Source organism: Rhincodon typus, chromosome 1 (assembly GCF_021869965.1).
Source record: "Rhincodon typus isolate 14 chromosome 1, sRhiTyp1.1, whole genome shotgun sequence".
NCBI classification, from domain to species: domain Eukaryota; kingdom Metazoa; phylum Chordata; class Chondrichthyes; order Orectolobiformes; family Rhincodontidae; genus Rhincodon; species Rhincodon typus.
Window position 1 is genome coordinate 48488010 of NC_063332.1, and position 14053 is coordinate 48502062.

General features: G+C 40.2%; 1 protein-coding gene across 1 annotated transcript in view; it reads right to left on the reverse strand.

The window, feature by feature from the left end:
* The window catches only part of LOC109911101 (probable E3 ubiquitin-protein ligase HERC1), a 266602-nt gene that overhangs the window by 102895 nt on the left and 149654 nt on the right, over positions 1-14053 (reverse strand). Inside the window, exons 30-32 of the mRNA XM_048621230.1 lie at positions 13540-13667; positions 6048-6280; positions 978-1243 (exon numbers count right to left, since the gene is read on the reverse strand). Coding sequence (XP_048477187.1) covers positions 978-1243; positions 6048-6280; positions 13540-13667 — 627 coding nt within the window. The remainder of the gene's footprint in view (positions 1-977; positions 1244-6047; positions 6281-13539; positions 13668-14053) is intronic.

Below are 14053 nucleotides of genomic sequence, written 5' to 3' on the forward strand. Positions count from 1 at the left end.
AACACAGCAGGCCAAGCAGCATCATAGGAGCAGAGAGGCTGACGTTTCGGGCCTAGAGAAGGGTCTAGGCCCGAAATGTCAGCCTCTCTGCTCCTATGATGCTGCTTGGCCTGCTGTGTTCATCCAGCCCTGCACCTTGTTGTCTTAGACTGAATGGTCTGTTTTCATACTGTATGACTCTATGACCCTAACTCTAAGTCAATGAGATCACAGGAACACCATAAATCATACACATAAGCTGAGACTTAGAATAATTAATATTAGCACTGAACAGCTCAGCTAAGAAAATCAGGAAGAAGATAGAGTGTAATCACCAGAACATTTCAAGAGACCGTGCCACAATCAACTGGAAATCATGAGTCTGTTTTCCAAAGAGAACTTACTACTTTTCTACTATTTTGTACTTACTGCTATTAATTTAATAAATTGTGAAGCTTGTGACAATATTCTGATACCTAGCGTGGTCCACAGCTAGTCTGAACTAAGTGTATAATTTGTATGAAGAATTAAAGCTTACACAGATGAAACTACGATTTCAGGTTTTTCCTCACACATGCAGAAAAACACTAATTAATTAATAACCATTGTATTCAGTAAGATGTGAAAAATCTGTGAATTGTTTCTCTGAAACAGATAATAATTTCTCCAAATAATACCAGCAGCAATTGGAGCTAATTACATGACACACTTGTCCCTGTTGCAGCTGGATTTAGGGGATCACTCTCACTAAGTCATCGAAACACTATTTCAAAACATGAAATAATTTAATAAAGGGATAAATTCAACAATTTAGACAGATCTATTTCTCTCCAATTTTATTAAATGTTAATTCAATATGTAATTTATGATTTATGAAAATTCTAACTTTTAAACTATCAAAAGATAGAATCTAAAGTTTTTCATTTTGCATGTCATAAGTGGGTTAAAATACAGAAAACCCAACAAAAACTAAAAACAAGTTACTAAATGATCCTCACCGATTTAATTTGGCTTGCTTGTGTCTTGGTTTTTCTGCTAAGTATTTTGCACGGCAACTGTTACACATCAGGTAGTATGGGCTCCCTGTGCCACACTCTCCTCCAAACCAACCATCAACATAGGCTCCATTACTCCGATATCCCAAGTGACCTGCACTCTCTCCACAACCAGGGTGATGTCTCTTCATGTGACTATTGAACTGCATTGTATGAGTATCACACAGTTCACAAACGACGATCTCCTCTGCATCCGAGCTGTCCTGGCACTGAATGAGTTCACCAAGCAATTAGTTTTTCGTAAGAAAATCTACAAATTCTTATTAACACATTCAATGCCAATAAATAGAAAAAAGACTTCGAATCATTGAATCCCTACAATGTGGAAACAGGCCATTCGGCCCAACAAGTCCACATCGCCCCTCCGAGGAGCATTCACCCAGACCCATTCGCCTACCCCTGCATTTCCCATGTCTACCCACCTAACCTAAACAGCCATGGGCACTGTGGGCAATTTAGCACGGCCAATCCTAGCCTGCACATCTTTGGACTGTGGGAGGAAACCAGAGCACCTGGAGGAAACCCATGCAGACACGGGAGAATGTGTAAACTCCACACAGACAGACAGTCACCCCAGGCTGGGATCGAACCCAGGTCCCTGGCACTGTGATACAGAAGTGCTAACCACTGAGCCATTGTGCCGCCTAATTTATTGCATTTAAATGATGCTTTTTGCAATCTCAAGACACCCAGAAGTGCTCTATTGCTAATGAATTACTGCTGTATTGTCAGAAATATCACATCCAATTTATATATAGCAAGACCCCACAAACAGCAATATCATAATAACCAAACAGTCTGTTTGGTTATTTTGATTGGTAGATAAATATTTGCCTGAACATTGCACATAACTTCTCTGAGCCTCTTTGAAATAATGTCGTGAAATCTTTTAAGTTCACCAAAGGGGGAATGCTGGGCCTTAATTTAATGTCTCATTCTGAAGATAGCAGTTCCCACAATGCAGAACTCTCTCTTTATCACACTGGATGGTCAACATCAATTTTTATGTTCATGGGGAAGTGACAATATAGTGGTTTTATATCACTGTACTAGTAAAAGACCACACCTCCCAAATCCCTCCACAGCAGCTGGAGGTTTAAATTCAATTAATAAATAAGGAATTAAAAGCTACTCACTGAAACCATTATTGACTCATTTAAAATGGAAATCAGGTTTGCTAATGTCCTTTATTTTCTAGGACAATTAAAACTGTCAGTTACCTGGGCTATGAATCTAGACTCTCAGCAATGTGGTTTACTCTTAACTGCTCTCTGCAATGTCTTAGCTAGGCACTCAATTTTGTACAGAGTCAAAAAGGAATAATACTGTGTGTACCAATACCACATGAACTGCAGAGGTTCAAGGAAATGAATTAACAGCATAGAGGTTAACGGGTATGATCTTACGTAATGGAGACATGGTTACAAGGAGATCAAAGCTGGGAATGGAACGTTCAGGCGTATGAGAGAATGCGACAAATAGCTTCAGTTTGGGGTTGTTCCTGTAATCTTGCCACAAAATAACACATCCGTAATCTTTGGTACTAGTGGATTATTTCTAGTGTACTTAACTTATCCTGCCATTACCAGCGTTTTCCACTTATTTGAAGTAGAAAATGCCTACATAAGGACTGTTTGTGGTCAACTTATTTGGCAAGCGTAATCTAGAGAGCCCATCATCATTCTCACGCAAGTTGGATTGCTGATACTTAATTGCCTAAGTGTGAGCTGATACCAAAAATGCCCACCTCTGTATATGGCATGCAGCTAGGGATGCTATCCCTGTATGAGACCCGAATATTGTGATCAATGGTCTGTGGTCTGTTTGTAGTGTAAATTCCTAGCCGTACAAGTAATGGTGGAATTGTCTATTGCCAAATATGATTCTAGAGCTTTTTTCTGTGCATAGTTCATTCCTGTTTTGTTTAATGATCTTGATACAAAAGCTATTGACATCTCTTCACCACTGAGTATTATGTGAGAAATAACTGCTCCCTCTCCATATCGTGATGCATTGCATGCTGGTTGCAAAGGTAACGTTGGGCCAAAATGATTCAGGACTTTGGCTTTTAATAAAGCCTCTTTGGCTTGAATAAAGAATCTTTCACATTGATCTTCCCTTTTCCAATTTCTGTTTTAGCATAATACTCAAATGATTTTACTACATTATGAGAGGAAAACCTATAAACCTTTCGAGGGGTCTGGTATAGCTAGAGAAGCCAAGCTCCAAAGTCAAGTACGACGAAACTGTAGGGATCCTACAGATGGATTGTTCACTAAAAGCATTATTGGTTGCTGAAAGATTCAGATTTCACAAAGTCAACCAGCATGATGGTGAATCTAACTCCAAGTTTGTGGGATTTAAAAAAATTGGCATCAGTTGTGCTGTCTCCAGGAACAGACTGCTGTGTGGTTTATGAAGTTAATGGGGTGGCACGGTGGCTCAGCGGTTAGCCACCGTGATTAGTGGTTCAATTCCACCCTCGGGCGACTGTCTGTGTGGAGTTTGCACATTCTCCCCGTGTCTGCGTTGCTTTCTGCCAGGTGCTCTGGTTTCTTCCCACAGTCCAAAGATGTGCAGGTTAGGTGGACTGGCCATGCTAAATTGCCCACAGTGTCCAGGGATGTGTAAATTAGGTGGATTAGCCATGGGAGATGTAGGGTTACAGAGAGTGGGAGGGGTGGTGTGGACTTGTTGGGCTGAATGGCCTGTTTCCACACTAGGGATTCTATGATTACAAAGAAACCTCTGAAGATATTACTGATGGAAAGGAACCTAGACTTAAAGGAAAGCACTGGAAATAGCAGTCTCGATGGAACTAGCAACCAAGGAAACTCAACAGCTAAACTTGAGTATGAGAGTTCTAAATAGCAGTTGAGACACAAGCATCAATACATTCTCAAAACTGCCAGACTGGAAAAACACAGTCACGTAGCAGCAAATTACTAGTGTAAAGAAGCTGTATGCAAAAGCTGCAGCAAGAAAAAAAAGGCACATTAAATGTGTGTGTTTGATTAAGAAAATAAACAACACACAGTAAAAGTACAGAAACTGAAGATCAGGGTGTCCCGGAGGGAATGTTCACTGGAAGGCTGACAAGGGAGGGGAATATGTGTCTTTCTTTATTCATTCACGAGCTGAAGGCGTCACTGGCCAGGCATCATCCCTCATTGCCCAGAGGTGACGGTTTCCTGCTGGGGCTGGTAGAAATGACAGCTTATGGTCCTTTGGATGTGAATGCTGGTGGGATGAAAAGGGAGGATGAGTGTGTTGGGAGGATGAGAGGATGGAAGAGAAGGGTGAGGGCAGAAGTGTGGGAATTTGTTGGACACAGCTGAAGGCCTTGTCAACCATGGCGGTGGGGAATCCTCGGTTGAGGAAAAAGTGGACATTTTGAAGGCCTTTTGTGGAAGTTGGCACCATCTGAACAAATGTGACAGAGACAGAGAAACCTGGAGAATGTAGGACCAGGGGGCATATTCTCAGAATAAAGGAGTCACCCTTTAAGATAGAGATGAGGAAGAATTTGTTCTCTCAAAGGGCGGCAAATCTGTGGAATTCTTTACACTGGAGAGATATTGAAGGGTTACGAAGAATATTCAAGGTGGAGATAGGTTTTTAATCAGTAGAGGAATCAAGAGTCATATGGAAAAAGGCAGAAACATAGATTTAAGGATTATCAGATTTGCCACAATTGCAATGATTGGCCTGCTTCTTATTTTTCCATTTTATGATCTTACAGTAGGTCACACCAAACTTGTCAAGGGCAACTGAAGATGGATAACAAATGCTAGTATATCTAGTGACACTCACATTTCATGAATGATTTAACAAATTCCTGAAATGGTTGTTGAACTCAAAGAAGAATATTACCAAGTAAGCCACAGTTATGACAGTATTCAGATAAAATATTCAAAATTATTCAGGAAGAATTAAAACTATTAATTTATAAAATAATTACAATAAATTATTCATAAATACCATTTGAGATGTATTTAAAATACATGTAATATAGAAGTTCTATCTAAAAATGTACAAATAAAGAAGCAACAAAAGTTTTAGACCATGAATCAGATACTCTTAGTGAGAACTGGCTACTGTTTTCTCTAGTCTGGAAATCTGTAAATCCAAAGTAAAAAGTCAATACTTCAGAAATTTGGCATTCTTTAGTTGTGTCAAATAAATAATATCAGCAGCCACAAGAGTGAAGGGAGGCAGTGTCCCAACAACCAACATTTACAGTAAGGACCATTGGGTAGAGATACAAGGACACGGGCTAAAATCATTCCTTCCACAAGCCCAGGTCACGGTGTTAAGATTAGTTTCAGAAATAATATTTGCTGTAGAAAGTTTTGAAAAGGCAGAGAATAATTATGATATTGGGTTCTAAATGAAATGAGAAGGTTGCAAGATTACTCATTCAGCAGCCATCTTTGTAATTTGATGTAATTTTATTGCTTTAACTGCCAAGTCTTGCATGTTGGGTCTGGATTCTCTAGAGAAAAGAGAAGTGGACGAGGAAGACATTCAAGTTGGAATCGTTGTTTTTCAAAATTTGTAACCCTATTCAAGACTAGTGGTGGGAATGGGAGAAAGAAGAAACAAATCAAGAAGAAAATAATGTCTTGGTAATGACAAAGAACAAAATTAAGTAGGTTAGATTATGCTGCAAAGAAAGCAACGTAAAAGTCAATAAATTAGAGGCCTAATGGTCACTTATGCATTCCCTGTGGAAATCCACAGACAGAGGCATCATGGGACAAAAATGGAACAACGTTATTGTCAATCTTTGTCTTCAAGCATTATTCAGTGAACAAGTAAGATTTTGCATATTGAATGGGGAAATGTAACAATGAAGTAGTAAGCACAATTAAAGACATCTTTTTTCCATTTAAAATAGCAGTTGGTAAATAAAGGGTAAAATATTCACACTTGATATGAAACAAAAGACACACATATTTAATCATTAATAAAAAGGGAGGACAACATAAAGAAAAAGGTTTATAATTTTACCATGTTAGGCCAATCTATCATCTCAGAAAACCACATGCCTTGTGGCTCATTTTCAGTCCCACATTCAGAAGGAAACATATCTTCAACAGAACCTTCAGACAGTGGATCCTCAGAAAAACAGAGCTCTAACTCTCCATCCAGATTTCGGTCAGACATAGCATCAACTTCCTGCCATCCTGCAGTCCCATGCTCTCTTCTTAATGTTGACTGAACCAGCTGAGGAGATCTAGATCCTTTAAAAGGGCAAACATTTTAGACATTTACAAATGAAAAATAAGACTATTATTTCCTTAAATCCTTGGAACAATAACAGAAAACTGTTCGGTATTTTATATTTTAGTTGAAAGAACAATATTTACAATTCAAATAATGTAACTAAATTATTAACCAATATACATGATGTTAGTGAATAAAAGTGATAGAATACATAGCTGTCACTCAGTAACCACAAGGCAAAAGACTAAAGCACTGGCAAAGATTTGTAGCTTGAGTTGTGGGTGAGGTTGTTGACTTGCTCGCCGAGCTGGCTTGTTCTCGTTCAAACGTTTTGGAAATGACACTACTCACCATAACGGACCGGACAGTATAAATTCCGAGCAGAGTAGAATAACATCGCTTCATCGGAGGCTCCACTGATGATGTCACCTAGCACGGTGACGAAACATCTGAACAAGAACAAGCCAGCTCAGTGAGCAAGTCAACAACCTCAATGTGAAACAACAAGTTGTAGAGCTGGATGAACACAGCAGGCCAAGCAGCATCATAGGTGCAGAAAGGCTGACGTTTCAGGCCTAGACCCTTCATCAGAAATGGGGGAGGGGAAGGGGGTTCTGAAACAAATAGGGAGGGGGAGGCGGATAGAAGATGGATAGAGGAGAGGATAGGTGGAAAGGAAACAGACAGGTCGAAGAGGCGGGGATGGAGTCAGTAAAGGTGAGTGTAGGTAGGGAGTTAGGGAGAGGATAGGTCAGTCCAGGGAGGATGGACAGGTCAAGGGGGCGGGATGAGGTTAGTAGGTAGGAGGTGGGGGTGCGGCTTGAGGTGGGAGGAGGGGATAGGTGGGAGGAAGAACAGGTTAGGGGACGAGCTGGGCTGGTTTTGGGATGCAGTAGGGGGAGGGGAGATTTTGAAACTTGTGAAATCCACATTGATACCATTGGGCCGCAGGGTTCCCAAGCGGAATATGAGTTGCTGTTCCTGCAACCTTCGGGTGGCATCGTTGTGGCACTGCAGGAGGCCTGGACAAACCTCAATGTGAAAGACTGTTTCATCAGAACTAAACCTAGCTTGACTTTTCACCTGCCAAATATTTCTAGTGCTTTCTGACTTTGCTTAGGGGGTTGCTTAGCTCAGGTGGCGACTGACTAGTGAGATGCAGAATGATGCCAACAGCCGTAGTTCATTACCAACACTGGCAGTGGTAATTCATGGAGGTCTGCTAAAAGAGATGCCTTTGGTTTTTTTGGGACAATGGCTAATTATCAATCTGCCTTTGTTTGAAATTATCAGAATTCCTTTCATTCCAACTGAATTAACATTTTACTTTTATTATAGGGAACAATGTAAAATTCAGACAATGGAATAATTCTCCACTGTTTGTACCTAGTGTCAATCTCAACCAGTAAAATACAGTGGCTGCATGCCAACTACACAAGGTCAAAACTAGTTGATCTAAAAAATGTCACAAAATTAGCCATCTTTGAGATCTACATAAAACTGCTAGCTTAGTGTCAATTAGTCTTGTATGGATATAAAACAAAGAACTGCAGATGCTGTAAATCAGGAACAAAAACAAGTTGCTGGAAAAGCTCAGCAGGTCTGGCAGCATCTATGTGGAGAAAGCTGAGTTAATGCTTTGAGTCCGGTCTTCATCAGAATTGATAGCAGCAGAAAAGGAGATATATACACTTAAGACAAGCTGTAGGGGCTTACTTGGGGCAACAGGAAGACTTAGGTGGAGACAGAGTCCACAGACAAGGTGATATGAAAGGGATAGGCAGGCAAGCGGTTTATTGATAATAGGCCGGCAAGCGGTTTATTGATAATAGGCCAGGACAGAACACAAGCTGAATAAGTGATAATGAGAGCTGAGAGAAGGAGGGAGTGGGTAGACTGTGCGGAAACAACCCATGTCATGATAGGACCAGGGCGTGGGGGCGTGTAAAAAGCATGGAAGGACAATATCAGGCTCTAAAGTTATTGAGGAAGGGTCACTGGACCCGAAACGTTAACTTTGATTTTATCTTCACAGATGCTGCTGGACCTGCTGAGCTTTTCCGTCAACTTCTGTTTTTGATCCTGATTTACAGCATCCGCAATTCCTTTGGTTTTTCTAAAGTTATTGAATTGTGTGTTGAATCCTAGAGGCTGCAGGATACCAAAATGGAAAATGAGATGCTGTTCTTCCCATGTATGGATCTCTGAATTATACACGGACCTGTGTGAAATTGGTGTGGGCTGCTCAAAAACATGAGTTTGGAATCTACTGCTTCAACTCTTTTGATCCATTGACTGCCTTTGTTGCTAGATTGCTTTGCTCGTTATCCACTCTTTGAGGAACCACAATTTTCTTCAGTTAATCTCTGAGAAAACTGGAATAATCTCCCCACACCGTAAGATTCATATCCTCAATTGATTCCATACACCAAATATCATAGCTTCAGGATAAACCATACTGCTTGACCTAAAAAGATTGCCTGCCTCTAGGTAGCTCAATTCATCTATTGTTATTTCCAGGCTAGGTTACTCCAATCGTTTCCTGACCAGGTTCCCAGCCATGCCCCTCCAAAACCTCACCTTAATCAAAGCTCTACTGCTAATATCCTATCTTCTCCAACTTGTACTTGAGGAAGGATGTAGTTTATTGGAGGCAGTTCAGAAGATGTTCGCTAGATCGATTCCAGAGGTACGGGGCTTTTCTTGTGAAGGACAAATTGAGCAGTTTAGGCCCACAGTCTCTGGAGTTCAAGAGAAGGTGAGATCTAACTGAGGTAAATAAGATGTTAAAGTGGATTGACAAGGTAGATATAAAAAGGATGTTTCCTACTGGGGATTTCAAAACTCCGGAGCATATTTGAAGGTGAGAGGAGAGAGATTTAAAAAAGGCATGCAGTGCAATTTTTTTTTAAAACACTGTAGTTCATATGTGGAACAAACTTCCTGAGAAAGTGGTGGATGTGGGCACAGTTACAACTTTTAAAAGACACTTAAAAAATTACATGAAAATGAAAGGTTTGCAGGGATATGGGCCAGAGGCAGGCAGGTGGGGACTAGTTTGGAAATATGTTCGGCATGGACTGGTTGGACCAAAGGTTCAGGCTCTGTGCTGTATGGCTCTATGACTCTATGTGGGGCAATATAGAACGAGAAGTCATAGTTTTAGAATAAAGAGTAGCAGATTTAAAACAGAGATAAGGAGAAATTACTTCCCTCAAAGGGTATTGAATTTGTGGAATTTACTACTCCAGAGTTCAGTGGATGCTGGGACATTGAGTAAATTTAAGTAGAAGATAGACAGATTTTAATTAGTAATGGCCTGAAGGGTTATGGCAATTGGCAGGAAAGTGGAGCTGAGCTGAGATGAGGCCGAGTTGAGACATCATTGGATTGAATGGTGCAGCAGGCTTGAGGGGCTGAATTGCCCCTAGTTCTTATGTACACCCATTACCCAAACCTTCTTTACATGCATGGGCTATCGCTTTCCAAGTGCCTACAATTTAAAATTAGGAACTTAATAGGAGCAAGGGTAGTCCATATGATTCCTCAAGCCTGTTCTGTCATACAATAAGATTGTGCGCAAATCCACTTTCCTACCCAGTGCCCATAATGAATCCCTTACAAGTCCAAAATCATATCTATCTCAGAATATACAACAATAGAGTATTCCCCACCCATCTGGTTTTTGTTTTCTTCATTCATGGAATGAGGGTGCAGCTGGCTAGGCCAGCATTTATTGCCCAGGGGGCAGTTAAGAGTCAACCACATTGCTGTGGGTGTCGAGTCAAAGATAGGTCAGATCAGTAAAGGATGGCTGATGTTCCTCCCTAAAGAAGCCGATGGGTTTTTAGTTAACGTGTGGGGAGTGGGCGTGAGTGAGGCCCATGTCCCCAGAACATTAGCCTGGATTTCTGGATTACTAGTTCAGTGACATTACCATGACACCACCATCAATCCCAGGAGAGAACCTTTGGAATGATGAAATTCCTCCCCACCTCAGTCTTCCATGATCCTGAGATTACGTGTCTAGTTTTACACTTTCCAATTAAGCGAACAACCTTTCAACATCTATCCTGACAACCCTGCTCGTAACATGCGAACAAGCAGGATATTTAATAAGACCACGGCTGATCTGATTGTAATCTCAAATTCACTTCACAAACTCCAGTGGAAACAAGTCCAATCTTTCCTCATAAGGCAACTAGCCTATTCCAGGTATTAGTCTGGTAAACTTTTTCTGAACTGTTTCCAATGCATTTACATCCTTCCTTAGGAAAGGAGAGCAATAATGTACTCAGTACTCCAGATGTGGTCTCACCAGTGTCCTGTATAACTGAAGCATAACCTCCTTACTTTTGTATTCAATTTCCCTTGTAATAAATGATGACATTCTATTAGCTTTCCTAATTGCTTGCTATGCATTCAAACTAGCCTTCTCAGATTCACGCAGTAGTACACCCAGATCGTTCTGCATCTCTCAACTCTGGAATCTCTTGCCATTTAGATATGTTTTCCATTTATTCTTCCTAACAAAATGGACATTAATCATATTTTCATGCTGCATTTGCCCCATTTTAACCCTCTCACGTTAGCATATCTATATTTGTAGACACCGTATAACCTATAGCCTCTTCATAACTTGCTTTCCTACCTATTTTTGCATCCTCAGCAAATCTGCCAACAAATCCTCTGTCTCTTCATCCAAGTCATTCATAAAAATTGTAAACAGTTGAGATCCCAGTACTGATCCCTGTGACACACTACTCATTATTCATGCCAATCTGAAAAGACTCATTAATGCCAACTCTTGTTTTTTGTTATCAGACCAATTTTCTATCCATGCCAATATATTACTCTCTGCATTGAATTTTTCTTTTCAACAATAACCTTCGATGTGGTATTTTACCAAATGTCCTCTGAAAATTTAAGAACAATACATCTCCTGGTTCCGTTTATCCACTGGAGTTCTTTGAGGAAGTGACATGCAATGATGGTTAAGCATAATTTTCCTTTCACAAAACCATGTTGACTCTGCATGGTCACCCTGAATTGTAGCTATTACTAAAATAGTTTTGGCTGGGTACATAGAGATGTCTCAAAAACAATTAAACCAGATGGACCAGTTGGTATCAACCTCGGCACCAGAAACAAAGGCTAACGTGGTCCTGAAGACCCAACAAGGCCCTCCATACTACCATCTGGGAGCGAGTGCCAAAATTGGGAAAGCTGGCTCACAAGCTAGTCAAGCAAACTCTGATATTGTTTGTAAGGTACTATTCCATGAACATTACGATGCCCCAAATACCAAGATTGCCAGCCTTGGGTACGTATTGTCCCATCAGCAGAGTCTGCAGCATTGACTCTGGATTCTACGAAGTTGTCATTGTTATCAAGCCAAGCATTTACAAGGAAACATGCTGTTGATAACCACCTATGATACCGCTTCAGTCATTAAATCAGTCATTAATAAAGGACTCAACCAGCTGCTAGACTGGGTCTGCAACAGATGGTGAAGGAACCTATAAGAGGGAAAAATATACTTGACCTCATCCTCACCAATCTGCCTGCTGCAGATGCATCTGTCTGTGATAGTAGTGGTAGGAGCGACCACTACATAATTCTTATGGAGATGATGTCCTGACTGAACATTGTGGATATCTGCCAATGTAGCAGTACTGCCATGTTAAATGGCATAGATTTCTGATGACCCAAGATTGGGCCATCCATAACATTTTCCCCACAACAGATGTTAACCTAATTGGCCTGTAGTTTCTTGCTTTCTGTCTACTTCCCTTTTTGAATAAGGGATTACATTTGTTATCTTCAAATCCAACGAGACCTTTAATTTGGAAAATTAAAGGAAATAATATGGGTTGTGTGAAAATTGTTCACATTGACAGAAAGAATCAAATAAATAGTAATACCTAATTGGAAAAACAACTTAGAATTGCAAGGTACAGAGGGCTTTACATGAATGCGTGTATTTGTTACAAATAATATGCAGACTCAGTATATAATCAAGAAGGCTAATGGGTTGCAATGCTTTATGATGAAAGGAATTAATCATTAAAGTAAGGGTACAGTGTTTCAGTTATACAGGGCATTGGTGAGACTGCATCTTAAATACTGTGTGCAATTTTGGTCTCCTTATTTAAGGAAGCACGTGAACAGCATTAGAGGGAGTTCGGAGGTGGTTTGCTAGATTGATATATAGATGGGAGGGCTGTCTTTTGAGGAAAGGTTGGACAGGCTGGGCTTGATTCCACTAGAGTTTAGAAAAATGAGGGGTGAATTGTCTGAAGTGTTTAAGATCCTGAATGGTCTTGACAAGATGGTTGTGAAAGGAATGCTTATGGGTCAGTCCAGAATTAGGGACCATTGTTTTCAAATTAGGTGTTGCCTTTTCAGTATAGCTGATGAGAACTTTTTTTTTTTCTCTCTCAGAGGATTGCATGACTTTGGATTTTGGGCCATTGGGTTCTCAACTTTTCATAATTTACATCAAAAACTTAGATGATGAGTGTGAAGGCACGGTGCGTAAATTTGCAGACAAGATAGGTAGCAAAGTATCTCATGAAAAGACACAAAGATGTTCCAGATAGTTCAAGTGGTTAGGTAAAAAATCTGGCAGATAAAGTATAATGTGGGAAAATGTGAGGTCGAGAACTTTTTCAGGCATCTGTTATTTTGGATCTCTACCTCAGAAGGTGGTGGAGGTAGGTTCATTGAACACTGTTAAGACAGAGGTGGAGTCTGTTGGTCAGGGGAATGAAGGGTTGACACATGAGAATGTGGAATTTGAAACACAAACAGACCAGCCACGATTTTATTGAATGGTGGAGCAGGCTTGATGGGTTAAAGGGTCTACTTCTGCTCCTAATTCGTATATTTGTATCTTGTTGCATAACACCAAGTCTGGTTGGCTCCAGAACATGCTGATCTAAGAAACTACTCTGAAAACATTTCATAAACTCCTCAGCTAGACTTTGGATATCTGACTTTTCTTTGTAACCTTGTAAACTTCTTTTAATTGAATATTGCCTTTAACTTCTTTAGTTAGCCATTGATTTCTGACTTCATGTTTAGATTCTTATTTGGCATTTCCACTTTCCTTCAAATATAGCTTACAGCACTGTCACTTACTCTTCTTTCCTTCTTACTTTGGTAATGTACATCCCTATTCATCGCCTGGCTGCAAAAGTATTTGTTTTCTAGGTCAACTTGACAACAGCAACAGCAGAATCATGACTGGTGTCATTATACAACTGTATCTTACCAGCTCCTCTAAATGTAGACCGCTGTCCTTGACTCGCTCTACGTCTTCGAGCAGGTGGAGGTCTATTTCTAGTCAAATGCACGTCTATAAAATTTCCTCTTTCTATCTGATCCAAACCATCTGTTGTTCTATTCATCAGTTGGGGAGGAAGATGGGGAAAAACAAAAGATCAAGATAAAATTTCAAGGAGAAGCTCTAGTTATTATTAATGCATGACTGGCACAGTATCCAAAATTTTATAATTAGGACTGTTGACTGAGTGAACATGAGGAAAGACAAAAAAAAACAAACGTGCTGGAGAAACTCAGCAGGTCTGGTAGCATCTTTGGAGACAGAAACAGAGTTAAATGTTTTGAGTCCAGTATGACTGTTACTTCAGAAATGAGAAAAGGGCAATTGGGCCAACAAGTAATTGTGCTTTAAATATCTTTATTGTCTTGGTCACTTTCCTTTGTAGGTTATTCCACTATCACCATGTAAGGATATTTGTGATATATGCTCTTTACTCCTTTTT